The 17,039-nt window shown below is 42.4% G+C and overlaps 1 protein-coding gene across 1 annotated transcript in view; it reads right to left on the bottom strand.

Moving 5' to 3' along the window:
- The window catches only part of epg5 (ectopic P-granules autophagy protein 5 homolog), a 144,527-nt gene extending 127,902 nt beyond the window's left edge, over positions 1–16,625 (bottom strand). Inside the window, exons 1-4 of the mRNA XM_033031094.1 lie at positions 16,555–16,625; positions 14,032–15,075; positions 1,924–2,164; positions 909–1,045 (exon numbers count right to left, since the gene is read on the bottom strand). Of these exons, the coding sequence (XP_032886985.1) occupies positions 909–1,045; positions 1,924–2,164; positions 14,032–15,075; positions 16,555–16,605 (1,473 nt within the window). The 5' untranslated portion in view covers positions 16,606–16,625. The remainder of the gene's footprint in view (positions 1–908; positions 1,046–1,923; positions 2,165–14,031; positions 15,076–16,554) is intronic.
- Positions 16,626–17,039: the final 414 nt, after the last annotated feature.

Genomic DNA, 17,039 nt, shown 5'->3' on the forward strand with positions numbered 1-17,039 from the left:
GGCTGATCATCCAACTCAGTATCCTGTACCTGCCTTCTGTACCATACCCCCTGATCCCTGTAGCCACAAGGACCACATCTAACTCCCTCTTAAATATAGCCAATGAACTTGCCTCAACTACCTTCTGTGGCAGAGAGTTCCAGAGATTTACCACTCTCTGTGTGAAAAATGTTTTTCTCATCTCGGTCCTAAAGGATTTCCCCTTTATCCTTAAAACTGTGACCCCTTGTCCTGGACTTCCCCAACATCGGGAACAATCTTCCTGCATCTAGCCTGTCCAACCCCTTAAGAATGTTGTACGTTTCTATAATTCCCTGCCTAAATGCCTCTTAAATGTTGCTATCATATCCAATTCCATCCTTGCCTCTACTAGTGCGGTCCAGGCATCTACCACTGTATTTTGAATCTCCCTTAAACTTATTAGTGTGTTTGTTGTATTCATCAAGTTTAGAAGTTTAGGAAAAAATCTAATCTGGATTTGCTAGGGTACATGTAAAGCAACCATTTCTTCTGGAATGGGAATCCCGATTAAGTATAATCTTACAATTAGAGTTTGAGCATGAAATCAGGGAGCACTTCCTCCCTTCAGAGGTCAGTAGAAATTTGAAACCCTTTCCCCCCCCCCCCCCCAAAAAGGTACAAGATTGAACCTTGTTGGGTCAATTGAAATTTCCAAGACCAAGATAGATTCTGATAGGAAAAGGTATTAGGGGAGTTGGAACAAAGGCAGGAAAAACTTGAATTTTAAGGTTGACGACAAAAAGAAACACAAACTCAGCTACATCTAAACATTTGGAGACAGTAATATTATCAAATGGGCATTTTACACCAAATGCCAAACGACATTTCATTCAGACCGAAAGGTCTGAATGACAAATAAAGGATTCAATTCAATAATGATTTCCTACCAATTTCTGTAGCCAGAGAAGAATGTCACTGTGGAATTGATTATCTTCAATTATTCTTCGGGTAAAACTGAAGAGCACACTGATGCTTTCTTTTAAAAGTTGCAGATCTGAATAGCTGCAATCTAGTTCTTGATCGACTAGAAATAAATCACAAAAAAAGTTATAGACTGCGTAATGTAAGTGATAATTATAAAAACGTTGCATTTTGACAAATTTTGATCAAAAATGAACAATGAATGAAATTAATTATTATGGTATCTTGATGAAACAAACATTAATCTTTCTAACAAAACTGTTGTTAAGGTCTAAAGTATTTAATACAAGATTGAACCTTGTTGGGTCAATTGAAATTTCCAAGACTAAGATAGATTCTGATAGGAAAAGGTATTAGGGGAGTTTTTACTTTCATATTGTAATATTTAGATAAGCCTCAAAATTTCAGTGGCATGGTGGCGCAGCGGTAGCATTTCTGCCTTACAGTGCCAGTGACCCGGGTTCGATCCCGACTATGGGTGCTACTGTACGGAGTTTGTACACTCTCCCTATGACCGTGGGTTATCCCCAGGTGCTCCGGTTTCCTCCCACATTCTAAAGACATGCAGGTTTGTAAGTTAATTGGATTTGGTAAAGATTGTAATTGTATCTTGTATATAGCATAGCGCTAGGGGATCGCTGGTCGGTGTGGACTCGGTGTGCCGAGGGCCTGTTTTTGCACTGTACCCCTAAACTAAACTAGATACTACACAAAACATTGATAATTTCATGCTACAATCCATGTTGAATATACGTTTTTGAGCCCAGTAAAGTGGTCCCATAAACATTTTGTGTATTTTACTTTTATGTTTTATAAAATAGAATATTTTAATAAAGTACTGTAAAGATTAAAATAACATGAGGAAATGCACAGCAAGTATAAAATAATTGTTTTAGGAGAAAATAAAGTCTAAAGAAAGGTTGGACCAATGTTACGGTGTAGATCCATTAACAAAATAAAACATATTGACAGCATATTAACCTTGCTTTTGCAGAACTGCCACTGCCCTAAATGTCGGCGAGTTGTTTAACAACCTATAAATGTAAGATTCCACCTGGAGGCGAGAAACCACTGAGGTGTAGGCATGTAAAGCCATTGTTTGATGCAAGTGATTAGCCTTAATATCCAATATCCTTTTCAGCTCTCCGAGGACTAAATTATTCATCTCCACGGTCTGAAATCGATAATATGCTGCAACCTTTGCTTGATCAGCACAAACTCCCTGTAAATGTAAAAAATACATAATAACAACAACAATGGAAAACAACCAAATAAATGTCTGAATTCCTTTAGAGAAGCAATGCATTTGCATAATTACCAGCAGTACAAAGGTTGCAAAGTATATATATATACACATACATACATACACACAGAGTATGTGACAAAATTGTGTAGCAACTTAGTTCCATACCCATATAAGATCATCAACCTTTGTCTTGCTACACCTCTATTCCAGCTTTTTCTCTCCCCCCCCCCCCCTCACAACAATCAGTCTGAAGAAGGGTCCCAACCCAAAATGTCACCCATCCATATTCTCCCAGAAATGCCCTGAATTACTCCAGCACTTTGTACCGTATCATGCAAGTTGCTAATATTCAGACTGTTGTGTGCAGGACTGACTGAACATTAGCCTTTTTTTCAATACTTCCCCACATTATGCGAATGCAAACTTTACATTTAATCTTGCTTTACTATCCAGGAGAGAAATTACCTCTGAAATCATAAAAGGCACCATTTAGCTGGTCAAACGTGCCTTTGTCAACACACTCTTAAGATGATTTGCAAACAGCTTTAAACCAGTTGTCATAAATAATGTGTCAAAGAACTGAACTGACAAGAACTATATTGCATAATTAAAGATTAGAATTTATGTTAAAAAAATAATTCTAAGCTCCAATCTTATGTTTTTAGTGATAATCAAAAATTCAACAGAAATAAACATTGCCTCTCTTTTAAAAAAAAAAAAATTGGAGTATTCCTTTTAGAATTCTCCCAAAAACTTTTGTTCTGGAAAAGTAGCCTAATTGAGTGGGGAGGAATCTTCCCCACTTTATTGTTTTTTTTAAAATGGCTACTTAAAAGAAATTGGAATTCATTTAGTAACTTGTTTTTAAGACGTGTATATCTTCATGGCCTAATATCACAATTTTCAATTGTGAGCTTTACGATATTAACTTTCACCTACACTACACATTGAACCCCAAGCCTGTTATTTTAACAGCTGACTCCCTCAGTCTTCTGCAATTTGATTTCACAATCTGGGGACTTTCGTTCATTGCCTGGTTTATTTAAAGAATGCACAAGACTTGTGTTAGCATTTTGAAGAAGGTAACATGACTATGCATCATCGTGGCTTGGTTCAGCAACTTGACCGTCCAGGAGCGGAAAAGGCTGCAAAAAGTTGTAAACACTGCCCAGTCCATCATCGGCTCTGGCTTCCCTACCATCGAGGGGTCCTATCGCAGTCGCTGCCTCAAAAAGGCTGCCAACATCATCAAGGACCCACACCATCCTGGCCACACACTCATCTCTCGGCTGCCATAAGGTAGAAGGTACAGGAGCCTGAAATCTGGTACATCCAGGTTCAGGAACAGCTTATCGAAGGGTGCTGGCTCGAAGGGCCGAATGACCTCCTGTACCTATTTTCTATGTTTCTTCCCCACAGCCATCAGACTATTAAACACAACTTCAAACAAACTCTGAATTATAACAGCCTATTGCACTTTATCTGTTCATTTGTGTGTGTAAATATATTTTCTATGGTATATAGACACACTGATCTGTTCTGTATTTATGCCTACAATATTCTGTTGTGCTGCAGCAAGCAAGAATTTAATTGTCCTATCTGGAACACATTACAATAAACTCTCTTGACTTGACTTGACTTCACAATGTCAAACTGAACAATAAAATGATACTGACTGCATAATTATATATATTGTGCCACTGATGATAGATATAAAGTGTTGGATTACATCAACATCCATTCAAAAGAATTTACTTTGGCAAACTGGTAAAATATGAAAAACAACCAAATTTGAATATTGAAAGTAATAAGTAGGGGCAAAACAATTAAATAAATCAAGAAACTATAAACAAAATATACATAAACATCCCAGCCCTGGGCAACATAGCTCATAGTATAAATTAAAAACTAACAAAATACAACTGTTAATCTTTACGGTTTACCTAGGTGGTATAAATAAAAGCTTTTTATTGTCACCCAGTACATGGAAAATCATACATCAAATGCAATGCTTAGAAGAGCAAATATGCAGGTAGCTGTAGGTCTAATAAGATTGTCAGAATAGGGGATTTTAAACATTCCCAATATTGACTGGGAATACCATAGTGCAAAAAGTTTAGACGGGGTGGAATTGTCAAATGTATTCAGGAGAGTTTCCTCCGGAAATATGTAGAGAGCCCCACATGAGAGGGGGCAACACTTGATCCAGTCTTGGGAAATTGAGGGGGCCGACTGGATGAAGTGTTCGTAGATGAGCCTTTTGGGACCAGCCACCACCGTTCTATTAGGTTTAAGATAGTTATGGATAAGGACAGAGCAGGCCCACGAGTTAAACTGCTGAATTGGGGCAAGGCTGAATTTGAGAGTATGAGACAGGAACTCGCTCAAGTTGATTGGAGAGGTTGTTTGCTGAAAAGTAACGTCAGGAAAATGGGAAGTTTTTAAAACTGTGCTGACAAGTTCAGGACATGTATGAACCTGGCAAACCTAAGGAAGCTTGGATGATGAAGGAAATTGAGGCTTTGTCAAGAGTAAAAAGGAGGCATGGGACAGGAAAAGGCAGCTGGGATCAAGTGTATGCTTGGAGGAGTTTCAGGAACTAAGGAGCAAGCTAAAAAAGGAAATTGGAGGGCAAAAATGAGACAGGAGATAGCTCCAGCAGATAGCATTAGGATGCTATCTAATACAGAGAAATGTGAGGCATCTCTGGAGAACACGGATAGGTGACGTTTTGGGTCGGGATCCTTCTTCACACATTGTGATGGTGGTTGTGGGATGGGAAAATCAGTCTGAAGAAGGATTCAAACCTGAAATATCACCTATCCATGGTCTCTAGAGATGCTGCCTGACAATTCCAAGTTACTCCAGCACTGTGTCAATTTTTGTAAATCTGCATCTGCAGTTCCTTGTTTCCACACTCTTAACTTTGGTTTATTATTGTCACATGTACGAGATGCAGTGTAAAGCCTTGTGTGCTATCCAGTCAAATCATACGAGTACAATAGTACAACAGCACGAAGAATATTTTAAATGGTCACCCATTGCCTCCACCCCTCTGCTTCCAAGTGCCGAGGCCAACATACTCTGCTTCCTGAGCCAATCATGGAACTTGAGCGTTTTACCGAGGGCTCAAGAGGTGAGTTTGTGGACCATTCACGGCCACGACTTTCCTCATTACCTTCCACTGCCATCATCTTGGAGCGTTGCCTCATTGGTTATTCCGTTATTTTACTTTAATAGTTTTTTCACAACTTGCATGTGCACTTCAATCTTACACCATTTTGCACTCATTTTGTTTCATTACTATGCACGTACACTGTTTGTGCTTCATGTGAACGCAAAATTTCATTGCACCCTGGTGTACATGGCAATAAAACAATCTAATCTGAACAAAGCTTCTAACTAAAAATCTCTGGCTACCTACCAAACTAGAATCTACAATGCATTCACAGCCAAGGGCAATGTTCTCCACAGTACATTAAACAGCCTGAGCAGTTTAATACATCTATATAACTAAAAGTGTCATCTTGACCACTTCCTGTCTGCGCTGTATATTGATTTTAGAAAAAAACGCTACCATATATCGCTATGATTATTGGCCATCTTACTCACAGTCCTCCTCTGCTGAGCAGGCCCCGAGGATTTTTCCCATCGATGAAAAATAAAAAAGTTAAAATACATTGAGATCCTCTCGCCTGTCAATCACTGTAATTAAGGTAACCACCCTTCCGGGGAGGGCAGGACTATGAAACCCCGGATGCCTGGATGTGACTCAGTCACTCTGCAAGATCACGAGGGAGAGGCCACGACACTCGTTCTACACTGTGAGTCAACTGAACTGTGAGTCTGCATTGTATTTGCAATAAATGATTTGTTAGCCCTTAATGACAATGCCATGAGTTGTTTGGCCTGCTGCCCTGATTGTGCTTGAAACCGCAATGCTTTATTAGGTCCGACTGTGTTTGGAAGGAATAAATACTTTATTAGGTCCAACTGTGTTTGATTCAAAAGTCACGCTCATTTCGTGACTTGCGCTTAATGGCAGGCCGCGCTGATTGCGAAATTCCAGTGAGTGCAGAGGTCGCGCTGATTGTGTAATTTCTGGTAAGTGCAAAGGTCACGCTGATTGCGGAAGTGCCGCTGACTGCGGATGCCCCAAAGTGGAGAGGCCGCGCTCAGCCGTGTTAGTATTCAAGGTAGTTTACTGCCATATATATGGTGTGTGAGTCAGTGAGTGTGTATGTGTTTATGAGTGTGTGTGAGCGTGTGAGCAAGATTAATAGGTTTGTCGTAGTAGGAGATTTTAACTTTCCCAACATAGACAGAAATTGCAGGCAGCTGCAAGACTATTAGGGTTGTCATAGTAGGGGATTTTTACTTCCCCAATGTAGACTTGTCAAAGCCATAATACCAAGAGCTTAGTCAGGGTGGAATTTGTGAAATGAGTTCAGGAAAGTTTCTTTTGGCAATATGTACAGGGCCCTCCATGGGAAAGGGCAGAGCTTGATCTACTCTTAGGAAATTTGTTGGGGCAAGTGGCTGAACTGTCAGTGGGCAATTCTTTTGGGAGCTGCGATCACACTGCTATTAGTTTTTAAATAGTTATGGATAAGGACAGGATGGGTCCGCATTAAAGTTCTGAAATGGGGCAGGGCCAACTTTGATGGTTTGGACGGAAACTTGCTAAAGTTGATTGGAATAGGACTTTATGGGCAATGGAATGTCTGGAAAGTGGGAAGGTTTTAAAAGAGTGACGGCGAGAGTTCAAGGCATGCATGATCCTGCTAGAGTGAAGGGCAAGGCAACTGGGAATAAGGAACCCTGGATGTCAAAAGAAGTTGAAGCTCTGGTCAGGAAAAAGGGGGTGGCATGGGCCAACTATAGGCAGCTAGGATCAAATGTAACCCTGGAGGAGGTTAGGTGACTGAGCAGCATACTTAACAAGGAAATCAGGAGAGCAAAAAGAGGGCAGGAGATAGTTCTGGCAGATGAAATTAAAGAGAATCCAGATATTTTAATAAGTACTTTAGGGAAACAGGGTAACCTGAGAGAATTGGACCCCGCAAAAACCAAGTCATCTATGTGTGCGGCCAAAAGACATGGGCAAGATCCTCAATGGGTATTTCTCCTCTGTTTTTACTGTAGAGAAAACATATGAATGCTAGGGAACTTGGGACAGTTAATAGAGATGTCAAGGACAGTCAGTATTATGGGCAGAGGTGTGTTGAACTTCTTGGGGCATATTTAGATAAATCTCCCAGGTCATATCAGATAAAGAATTATGCGGGAAGCTAGTGAAGAAATTGAGGAATTCATGATTAAGATATACGAATAATCCTGACACATGGGTAAGGTGCCAGGTGACTGGAGGGTGACTAATGTTGTGTATTTATTTAAGAAGAGATGCAACGAAAAACCTGGGTGCTATAGACCAGCAAGCCAATCATCTGGGGGCTGATTTATGGGCATGTCCCAATTAGGCTATTTTTCAGGCGACTGATAACAGTGGGAAGAAGCTGTTCCTGAATCTGGTGGCACACACTTTCAAGCTTCTGTACCTTCTGCCAGATGGGAGCACAGAGGTCAAAGGACTAGAGTGGAACAAGCCATAGAGTCTTATAGTGTGGAAACAGGCCCTTCGGCCCAGCTCGCCCACACCGACCAACATGTTCCATCTTCAATAGACCCACTTGCCTGCATTTGCCCACATCCCTCTAAACCTGTCCTATCTATGTACTTGTCTAATTGCTTCTAGTCCTTCCCTCAACTACCTCCTCCAGCAGCTCGTTCTATACACACATCACCCTTTGTGTGAAAAGGTTACCCCTCATCTATCTATATACTAAAAGTGTCATCTTGTGTGCTTGTGTGTGAGTGTATGTTTTGTATCTTCCTCAAAACGCTACACGCTAGCGCTTAAATTTTTACATATTCTAACTCGCATTCTTCCCGTCCACACCGTACTCAGGTTCACTTAAGATTTCATCCTATATTTCATGTTATTCATGATTAAAGTTTTAAAAAAGCCAAAAAACACTTCTCACTGAGAGCCTTTTTCCAGCAGCTTCCAGTGATGATGTCACAATGCCACTCAGTGCACCAATCACAATCGGCTCTCAAGCTGCCGAGTGCCACAATTACATCACAATGGGACATTGCCAACAGTAACCGCAGATTCTCAGAGCCTTTTTCCAGCAACTTCCAGTGATGATGCTATATTTTTACCTTATTGGTGATTTAAAGCTTTAAAAATGCCAACTTTAAGAAGATTTTTACTCTTAAAACCCTTCCTGCCAGTTTCCAACACACTTCGATACAAAGGTGTAAGACAGGAACACTGAACTTTTCACCTCAATGGGATATCACAGCAAGTGCTTCAACAGGAGGGCGAGGGTAAATTGGTATTGCACTTTGAACTGCTGCGGCAGGCAGGAGAGTGCTGGGATCTTACATTCGGGAACGGCTTCAGTTGGGGGACCACGCCTCCCGGGTTAGTAAGTAAGTTTATTGGCCAAGTATTCACATACAAGGAATTTGCCTTGGTGCTCCACCCACAAGTATCAACATGACATACAGTGACAGTTACGAATGACTCAGAAAACACTAAATATTAATAATAATAAAACATTAATGATAAAACACCATTGATCAAGCATGTGAACCAACAAAATACCAGATCAAAGGGAGGCTACAGATTTTTGGCTGTTGAGTAGAGCAACTACTCGTGGATAAAAACAGTTTTTATGTCTGGCTGTGGCAGCTTTGACAGTCCGGAGTCGCCTTCCAGAGTGGTACAATATTGCATTGGGGAACAGGTTGCATTGGGGAAACAGGCCTCCCGTGTGACAGGGACCCAACGGGTCCGACTTGGTCTAGTATTCCCATAAAATCTTTTCCCCTTCACCTTAAACCTATGCCCTCTGGTTCTCAATACCCCTAATCTGGCCAAGAGACTGTGCGTCTACCCAATCAATTCCTCTCATGATCTTTTACACCCCTATAGGATCACTCCACATCCTCCTGCACTCCAGGGAATAGAGCCCCAGCCTTACCAACCTCTCCCTATAGCTCAGACCTTCAAGTCCTGGCAACATGCTTGCACCCTTTCCAACTTAACAAAATCTTTCCTTTAACATGGTGCCTAGAACTGAACACAATACTCCAAGTGCAGCCTCACCAGCTTCTTATACAACTGCAACATGACCTCCAAACTTCTATACTCAATACTCTGACTGCAACACATCACAATTCTCTGTTTTAAATTCCATCAAACACTCCTAAGGCAACCAGACATGGCCAACTGATCAGGATCCTGTTGCAACATTTGACAACCATCTTCACTATCTGCAATACCACTCACTTTTGTATCATCTGCAAACTTGCTAATCTTGCCATGGCAGACAGGTTTGCTATTACTACACCGGTGGGTATAAACTAAACAGTGAGGGGGGGGGGGGGGGGGGGGTGGAGTCAACAACGTGGATGCTTATCTGTGCAGCTAACGGGAAAGAGAGTGTAGGAAAGATCAAGTTTAAACTAACAGGACAGGGGGATGGGACCCAATGCAAGGAGAAAGGGACATAAAAGGACAGAAGCAAAAGGTAGAAGGGAGATAAGGAAAACTAACCAGAAAGATTTGTGCCTTAATGTGAGAACATTCAAAATAAGGTGGATGCATTGAAGGCGCAGTTAGTAGTTAAGGGATATGATATAGTTGGAATTATGGAGACATGGCTCCAGGGTGACCAAGGCTGGGAGTTAAACATGCAGGGGTATTCGATCTTCAGGAAGGATAGACGGAAAGGAAGAAGAGGTGGGGTGGCATTGCTGGTTAAAGAGGAGATTAATGCAATAGCACGGAGAGACATTAGCTTGGATACTGTAGAATCGGTATGGGTAGAACTGTGAAATAGCCAAGGGCAGAAAACACTTGATGAAGTTGTACACAGACCACCAAACAGCAGTAGGGAGGTTGGGGATAGCATCAAGCAGGAAAGTAGGGATGTGTATAGCAAAGGTACAGCAGTTATTATTGGTGACTTTAATCCAGATATAGATTGGGCCAACCAAATTGGTAACAGCGCTGAGGAGGATTTCCTAGAATGGATACGGGCTTAGTTTTTAAACCAATATAGAGGGCAGGCCATCCTAGACAGGGTATTTTGTTATGAGGAAAGATTAGTTAGCGATCTTGTTGTGCAAAACTCCTTGGGCAACAGTGACCATAATAAGGTGGAATTCTGCATTAGGATGGAGAGTGACACGATTAATTCAGAGACTACTGTTCTGAACTTGAATAAAGGAGATTGAAGGTATGAGATAGGAATTGGCTAGGATAGACTGGCAAATTATACTTAAAGCGTTGACAGTGGAGAAGCAGTGGCAAAGCTTTAAAGACGGCATGGATGAACTAAATTGGCAAAAAAATAAATCTGGGAAGGCGGCTCAACCATGGCTGACGAGGGAAGTCAAGTATAGTGTTAAATCCAAGGAAGAGGCATATAAATTGGCCAGAAGAAGCGGCAAACCAGAGGACTGGGAGAAATTTAGAACTCAACAGAGGAGGACAAAGGGGTTAATTAAGAGGGGGGGGGGGGGGAGAGCATGAAAGAAAGCTTGTGGGGAATATAAAAACTGACTGTAAAAGTTTCTTTAAGTATGTAAGAAGAAAAAGATTAGTGAAGACGAATGTAGTGTAGGGGTTAAACTGACAATTTCAGCTAAAATATGAAATGGAGTTATCAGGTAAGTTAGCAGCCCTACATTCCATAGCGTCTTGAAACCAAGTTTCCAGACGCCTTATCTCCTCGCACCTGTGATCATTGCCTGGGAACGGAGCCTTTCCCAGGCCATTCTATGGGAAAGCATAACGTTGGCAAACGCAACACAACAGCAATTGTTGGGTAGACCAAAAGGCCCTGACATGCCGCTAGTAGCGCAGAAACATGGCAGACAAGGGGGGCTTATGATAGGCTCGGGGAGGGGGCAGTGATAAGAAATGCTCTGATAAGAAATGCTATAAAGGATTTGAGATTTGTAATAGAAAAAAATTACATGGTTAAAGTGCACATTGTCAGATTTTAATAAAGGCCATTTTTATACATTTTGGTCTCACCATGTAGAAATTACAGCTGTGTTTATACATAGTCCCCCCATTTCAGGGCACCATAAATGTTTGGGACACATGGCTTCACAGGTCTTTGTAATTGCTCATGTGTGTTTAATTGCCTCCTTAATGCAGGTATAAGAGAGCTCTCAGCACCTAGTCTTTCCTCCAATCATTCCATCACCTTTGGAAACATTTATAGCTGTTTTTCACCATGAGGACCAAAGTTGTGCCAATGAAAGTCAAGGAAGCCATTATGAGCGGGGAAACAAGAATAAAACTGTTAGAAACATCAGCCAAAAGGCTTCAGACATCAGACATTAGGCTTACCAAAATCAACTGTTTGGAATATCATTAAGAAGAAAGAGAGGACTGGTGAGCTTACTAATTGCAAAGGGAGTGGCAGACCAAGGAAGATCGCCACAGCTGATGACAGAATACTCTCTATAATAAAGCAAAATTCCCAAACACCTGTCCGACAGATCAGAAACACTCTTCAAGAGTCAGATGTGGATTTGACAATGACCACTGTCCGCAGCAGACTTCATGAACAGAAATACAGAGGCTACATTGCAAGCGCAAAGCATGGAGGAGAGAAGGAACTGCCCAAGATCCAAAGCATACCACCTCATCTGTGAAACACAGTGGTGGCGGTGTTATGGCCTGGGCATGTATGGCTGCTGAAGGTACTGACTCATTTATCTTAATTGATGATACAACTGCTGATGGTAGTAGCATAATGAATTCTTAAATCTATAGACACGTCCTAACTGCTCATGTTCAAACAAATGCCTTAAAACTCATTGTCCGGCAAGACAATGATCCCAAACATACTGCTAAAGCAACAAAGGAGTTTTTTTAAAGCAAAAAAATTGTAAATTCTTGAGTGGCCAAGTCAATCACCCGATCTGAACCCAATTGAGCATTCATTTTATATGCTGAAGAGAAAACTGAAAGGGACTAACCCCCAAAACAAGCATAAGCTAAAGATGGCTGCAATACAGGCCTGGCAGTGCATCACCAGAGGAGACTAGTGATGTCCATGAATCACAGACTTCAAGCAGTCATTGTATGCAAACGATATGCAACAAAATACTAAACATGACTGCTATCATTTACATAATATTGCTGTATCCAAAACATTATGGTGCCCTGAAATGGGGGGGGGGTAATTTCTGCTGTAATTTCTACATAGTAAAACCAAAATGTATAAAAATGGCCTGTATTAAAATCTGACAATGTGCACTTTAACATACGTGGTTTTTCTCTATTACAAATCTCAAATTGTGGAGTACAGAGGCAAATAAATAAATGATGTGTCTTTGTCCCAAACATTACGGAGGGCACTGTGTGAGGTTGCAGGGTGACTTGGATAGGTTGGGTGAGTGGGCAGATGCAGTTTAATGTGGATAAAAGTGAGGTTATCCACTTTGGTGTCAAGAACAGGAAGGCAGATTATTATCCGAATGGTGTCAGATTAGGTGAAGGGGAGGTGCAACGAGACCTGGGTGTGCTTGTACATCAGTCGCTGAAAGTAAGCATGCAGTTACAGCAGGCAGTGAAGAAAGCTGATGACATGTTGGCCTTCACTGCGAGTGGATTTAAGTTTAGGGGCAAGGAGGTCCTAATGCAGTTGTACAGGGGACTGGTGAGACCACACCTGGTGTGTAATTTTGGTCTCCTAATTTGAGAAGGACATCATTGCTATTCAGGGAGTGCAGTGTAGGTTCACCAGGTTAATTCCCTAGTGACATATGATGAAAGAATGGGTCGACTGGACTTGTATTTGCTGGAATTTAGGATGAGAGGCAATCTAATGGAAACATATAACATTCTTAAGGAATTGGACAGGCTAGATGCAGGAAAAATTTTCCCGATGTTGGGGTAATTCATAACCAGGGATCACAGTTTAAGAATAAGGGGTAGGTCATAGGACTGAGATGAGGAAAAACTTCTTCACCCAGAGAGTTGTGAATCTGTGGAATTCTCTGCCACAGAAAGCAGTGGAGGCCAATTCACTGGATGTTTTCAAAGGAGTTCGCTATTAGGGCTAAGGGAATCAAAGGATATGGGTAAAAAGCCAGAACGGGGTACTGATTTTGGAAGATCAGCCATGATCATATTGATTGGCAGTGCTGGCTCGAAGGGCCGGATGGCCTACTCCTATTTTCTATGTTTCTATTATTAAGCTGGAAAGAGTTCGGAGAAAATTTAGGAAGAAGATGCCAGGATTTCAAAGGCTGAGCTTTAGAGATAGATTTATTACGTGGAGTGTAGGAGGCCGAGGAGTGATCTTATAGTGTACAATATTATGAAGGGAGTAGATAGTGTGAATGCAACCAAGTAGGAGAGTAAAAAAACAGTGGACATATGTTTAAGGTGAGAGGGGAGGGATTTAATACAAACCTGAGGGGCAACCTTTTCACTCAGAGTGGTGGGTATATGGATCAAGCTGTTAGAAGAGGTAGTTGAGGCAGATACTATAACATCATTTAAAAGACACTTGGACAGGTACATGGACAGGAAAGAGAAAGAGGGATATGGGCCACATCAAATGGGATTGGCTTAGATGGGGCATCAAGTGGAATTCATTGTCTAATTTTCATTACCAACTCTAACAGTATACAACTAAAACTGCAATAAAATATATTGCTTCGTAGAAGAAATCATTAAACAAATAACATTTCAAAAGTTTAGAGAGCAAGTTCAACTGAACAAAACTAAAATAAAGGCAGACCTGAATGGTCAGCTGCTCTTCCTTGAATGTCCATAGCCTTTGCTCAATACTGTTATAATTACATATCATTGTTTGTTGTTCTGCTGCAGCCAACTGAAGTTGTTTCCTACATCTTCCATAGTTCATAAGTAGTTCATAAAGGTCATTTTTGTCTTGATTGGCCACAGAAAGAAACTCTTCCGTGTAAGTATCGACATTTTCTATCCACGAACCTAATGCAAAAATTTTCAGCTCTTCTTTCGAAAATGGTACAATTTCTGATTCACAAGGAACCTCTGGATACAATGTCTGGAAATGGGGCGAAACCTGCTTTACAGATGCAGTTCTAGAATCTCTCTTATCCTCTATTGGTAAATCTGGGTACAATCTTTCAAAGGTCAACTGTACAGGAAGATTGGCAACAGGTTTCGGCAGATCCATGCCAACGACTTCTCTCTCGCCCAGAATCAAAATAGCAGGATTTTTCATGTCCTTTCTCACCATTGTCTCCTTTTCCTTCTTGTTAACTCCTCCTTTCTGAGAAGAAATATTTCCATGGTCCACTGAAGATCCATAAACAGTAGGTTCAATAACACTAGAGTTTTGTTTACCGTCATCACTGGCAGTCTTACTGGAACAAGGCAGCCCAAGAGCTTCTGTAACTTTAATGTTTTCAGACACTTGCTGATTAAGGTTGGAGCTTTTATCAGAATTTAATTTTGTCTGATTTAACTGAAATTGTTTATGTTCGCCATCTAATGCAATCAACTGTTTTGAATCAAATTCAGATTCAACTATTGCAATGGATGCAATTTTTGTACACAATTCAGGCTCATGAAGTATTTCCACAGGCACTTCAGCCACCACTGAAGTAGGAAGCAATTGGTAATCCTCACTTTGCTCCTCTGTGTTTGGTTTTGAAACGGCTTCATTTTGAGATTTATGACCTATTGTAGAAAACTCTACTTTTGCTGGTTGACTGGAAATCAATTCCTGGTTCAGTTCTGGTTCTGGTCTTAAATTTTCTTTTTTCTTGATATCTGTAGTACCCTTTTTCTTTTTGTCCTGGAAAATGAAAAGGCAGTTACAGGAAATATGCCATTATGCTTATAAAGGGTAGAGAAGATTTATGATGTTGCCAGGACTTGAGGGCCTGAGATATAGGGATAGGTTGAGCAGCCTAGGACTTTGTGTCTATCTTCGGTTTCAACCAGCATCTGCAGTTCCCTCCGACACATTATACCAGGTACCCTTGCCACTCATGTGCCCCCCCCCCCCTTTTGTTTGAGGAACGTCTTCACCAGACCCTATCCCCCAATGTATAGCAGTGGAAGGACCTAGACTGTGGTCCTCTGCCACATAGCCTTGCTGATAGCTGCACCAAGTTTCAGTGCGTCCCTCAGCACATACTCCTACAGTCTAGAATGGGCCATAGGTAGACATAAAATGCTGGAGTAACTCAGCGGGACAGCAACATATCTGGAAGGAATGGGTGACGTTTCGAGTCGAGACCCTTCTTCAGACTGATTAATGTCTGATAAAAATCCTCAAAGTCTGGAATGGGCCAGTAGGCAACATTCCCTGATAGATATCTCGCTCTGCTGGGAGATCAACAAGTTTCGGACAGACTAAAGAGCTTCTTTCACCACGTTAATGACCTTCCAGCAGTACTTCATGTCCGTCCCTGAATGTGTCCCTGGGAACAGTCTGTAAATCAGAGTCTTCTGTTACGGAACTGTTCAGGACCCTTGCATCATTCTCCACACTCTCTTCACAAATCCACAATCTGCAAAGAGGTGGGTAACTGCCTCCTCTCCTTAGCAGCCATCCTGAAGGCAGCGTGTACTGGTAGTAAGATTCAGATGGTGCAGGGAGGATCTGACTTGGAGGGCCCTCGTCACCGCCACCGAAGTGGGGTCTTGGAGTTTGTTGGAGAGGTCTGGTGCATTTACATTTCTTCAGACAAAACTCTGATTATTGGCGGCCCATTATCTGCTATTTGCACTTTATCAGTTTATTTGTTTATGTGTGTATATATTTATATTGTGGTATATGGACACACTGATCTGTTTTGTAGTAAATGCCTACTATGTTCTGAGAGCTAAGCAAAGTAAGAATTTCATGGTCCTATCAGGGACACATGACAATAAACTCACTTGAACCACGCCACAAGATTAATCGAGTCCCTTTCCTGCACAGCCCCTGTCTGTGTTGACCACTGCCTGGTGGACTTGTGGTCAAAGGTGAAGGTCCGGACGGACCTTTCCTGGCGATGTTCAGCTAACTGGCACATTGCGCAACATTTGAGCCAGGCCATCCTTGTATCACCGGGGACTGGTAGAACCTCAGCAGGTAGTGACACTTAATGCCCAGGCTCTACACAAAGCCTGGTGCAGCCTGACCCCACACCCCCCCAAGCACTAAACTACTAATGCAGATCCCTGCCGTCTTCCTGCGGCCCCTGAAACTACCTCGCGCCCAGGGTGACACCTTTAGTTTGAGTCCCAGCTCACACGGAAAGCTTCACCATCCCTCTTGTATTACCTGGCCTTTCGCTGTCTGCCGAGATTTCTTCGGACGAGCCACTTCCGCCATTCTCGACCCGTCCCGGAACCGCGCCGCGCACGCGCATGCATGCGTTGCTGGGAAGGGTCACGGGGTTACACGTCACGTGGTTGGCAACCGGGGCGGAGACGGTGACGCGGAGGCGGGGACGGTGACGCGGAGGCGGGGACGGTGACGCGGAGGCGGGGACGGTGACGCGGAGGCGGGGACGCGCGGAGACGGTGACGCGGAGACGGCGGCGGCGGCGGCGGCGGCTCAGGCCAAAGGCTCAGGCGGCGGCGGGTCAAGAGGCCGGTCGGCTCCCGTGCGCACGACGGTCTGGTCCTCGGCCACTGGTGTCCAAACTTCACATTCAGAGCAGCACACTTGCCCCAACTCAACTGGATTGTTTTAAAGGGGTGGCAACCGTGTTGTCAAGAACAACAACCGAGCCGAAGCATCAGAGTGTGCTGATTGCTTATGGT

Source organism: Amblyraja radiata, chromosome 1 (assembly GCF_010909765.2).
Source record: "Amblyraja radiata isolate CabotCenter1 chromosome 1, sAmbRad1.1.pri, whole genome shotgun sequence".
Taxonomy (NCBI): domain Eukaryota; kingdom Metazoa; phylum Chordata; class Chondrichthyes; order Rajiformes; family Rajidae; genus Amblyraja; species Amblyraja radiata.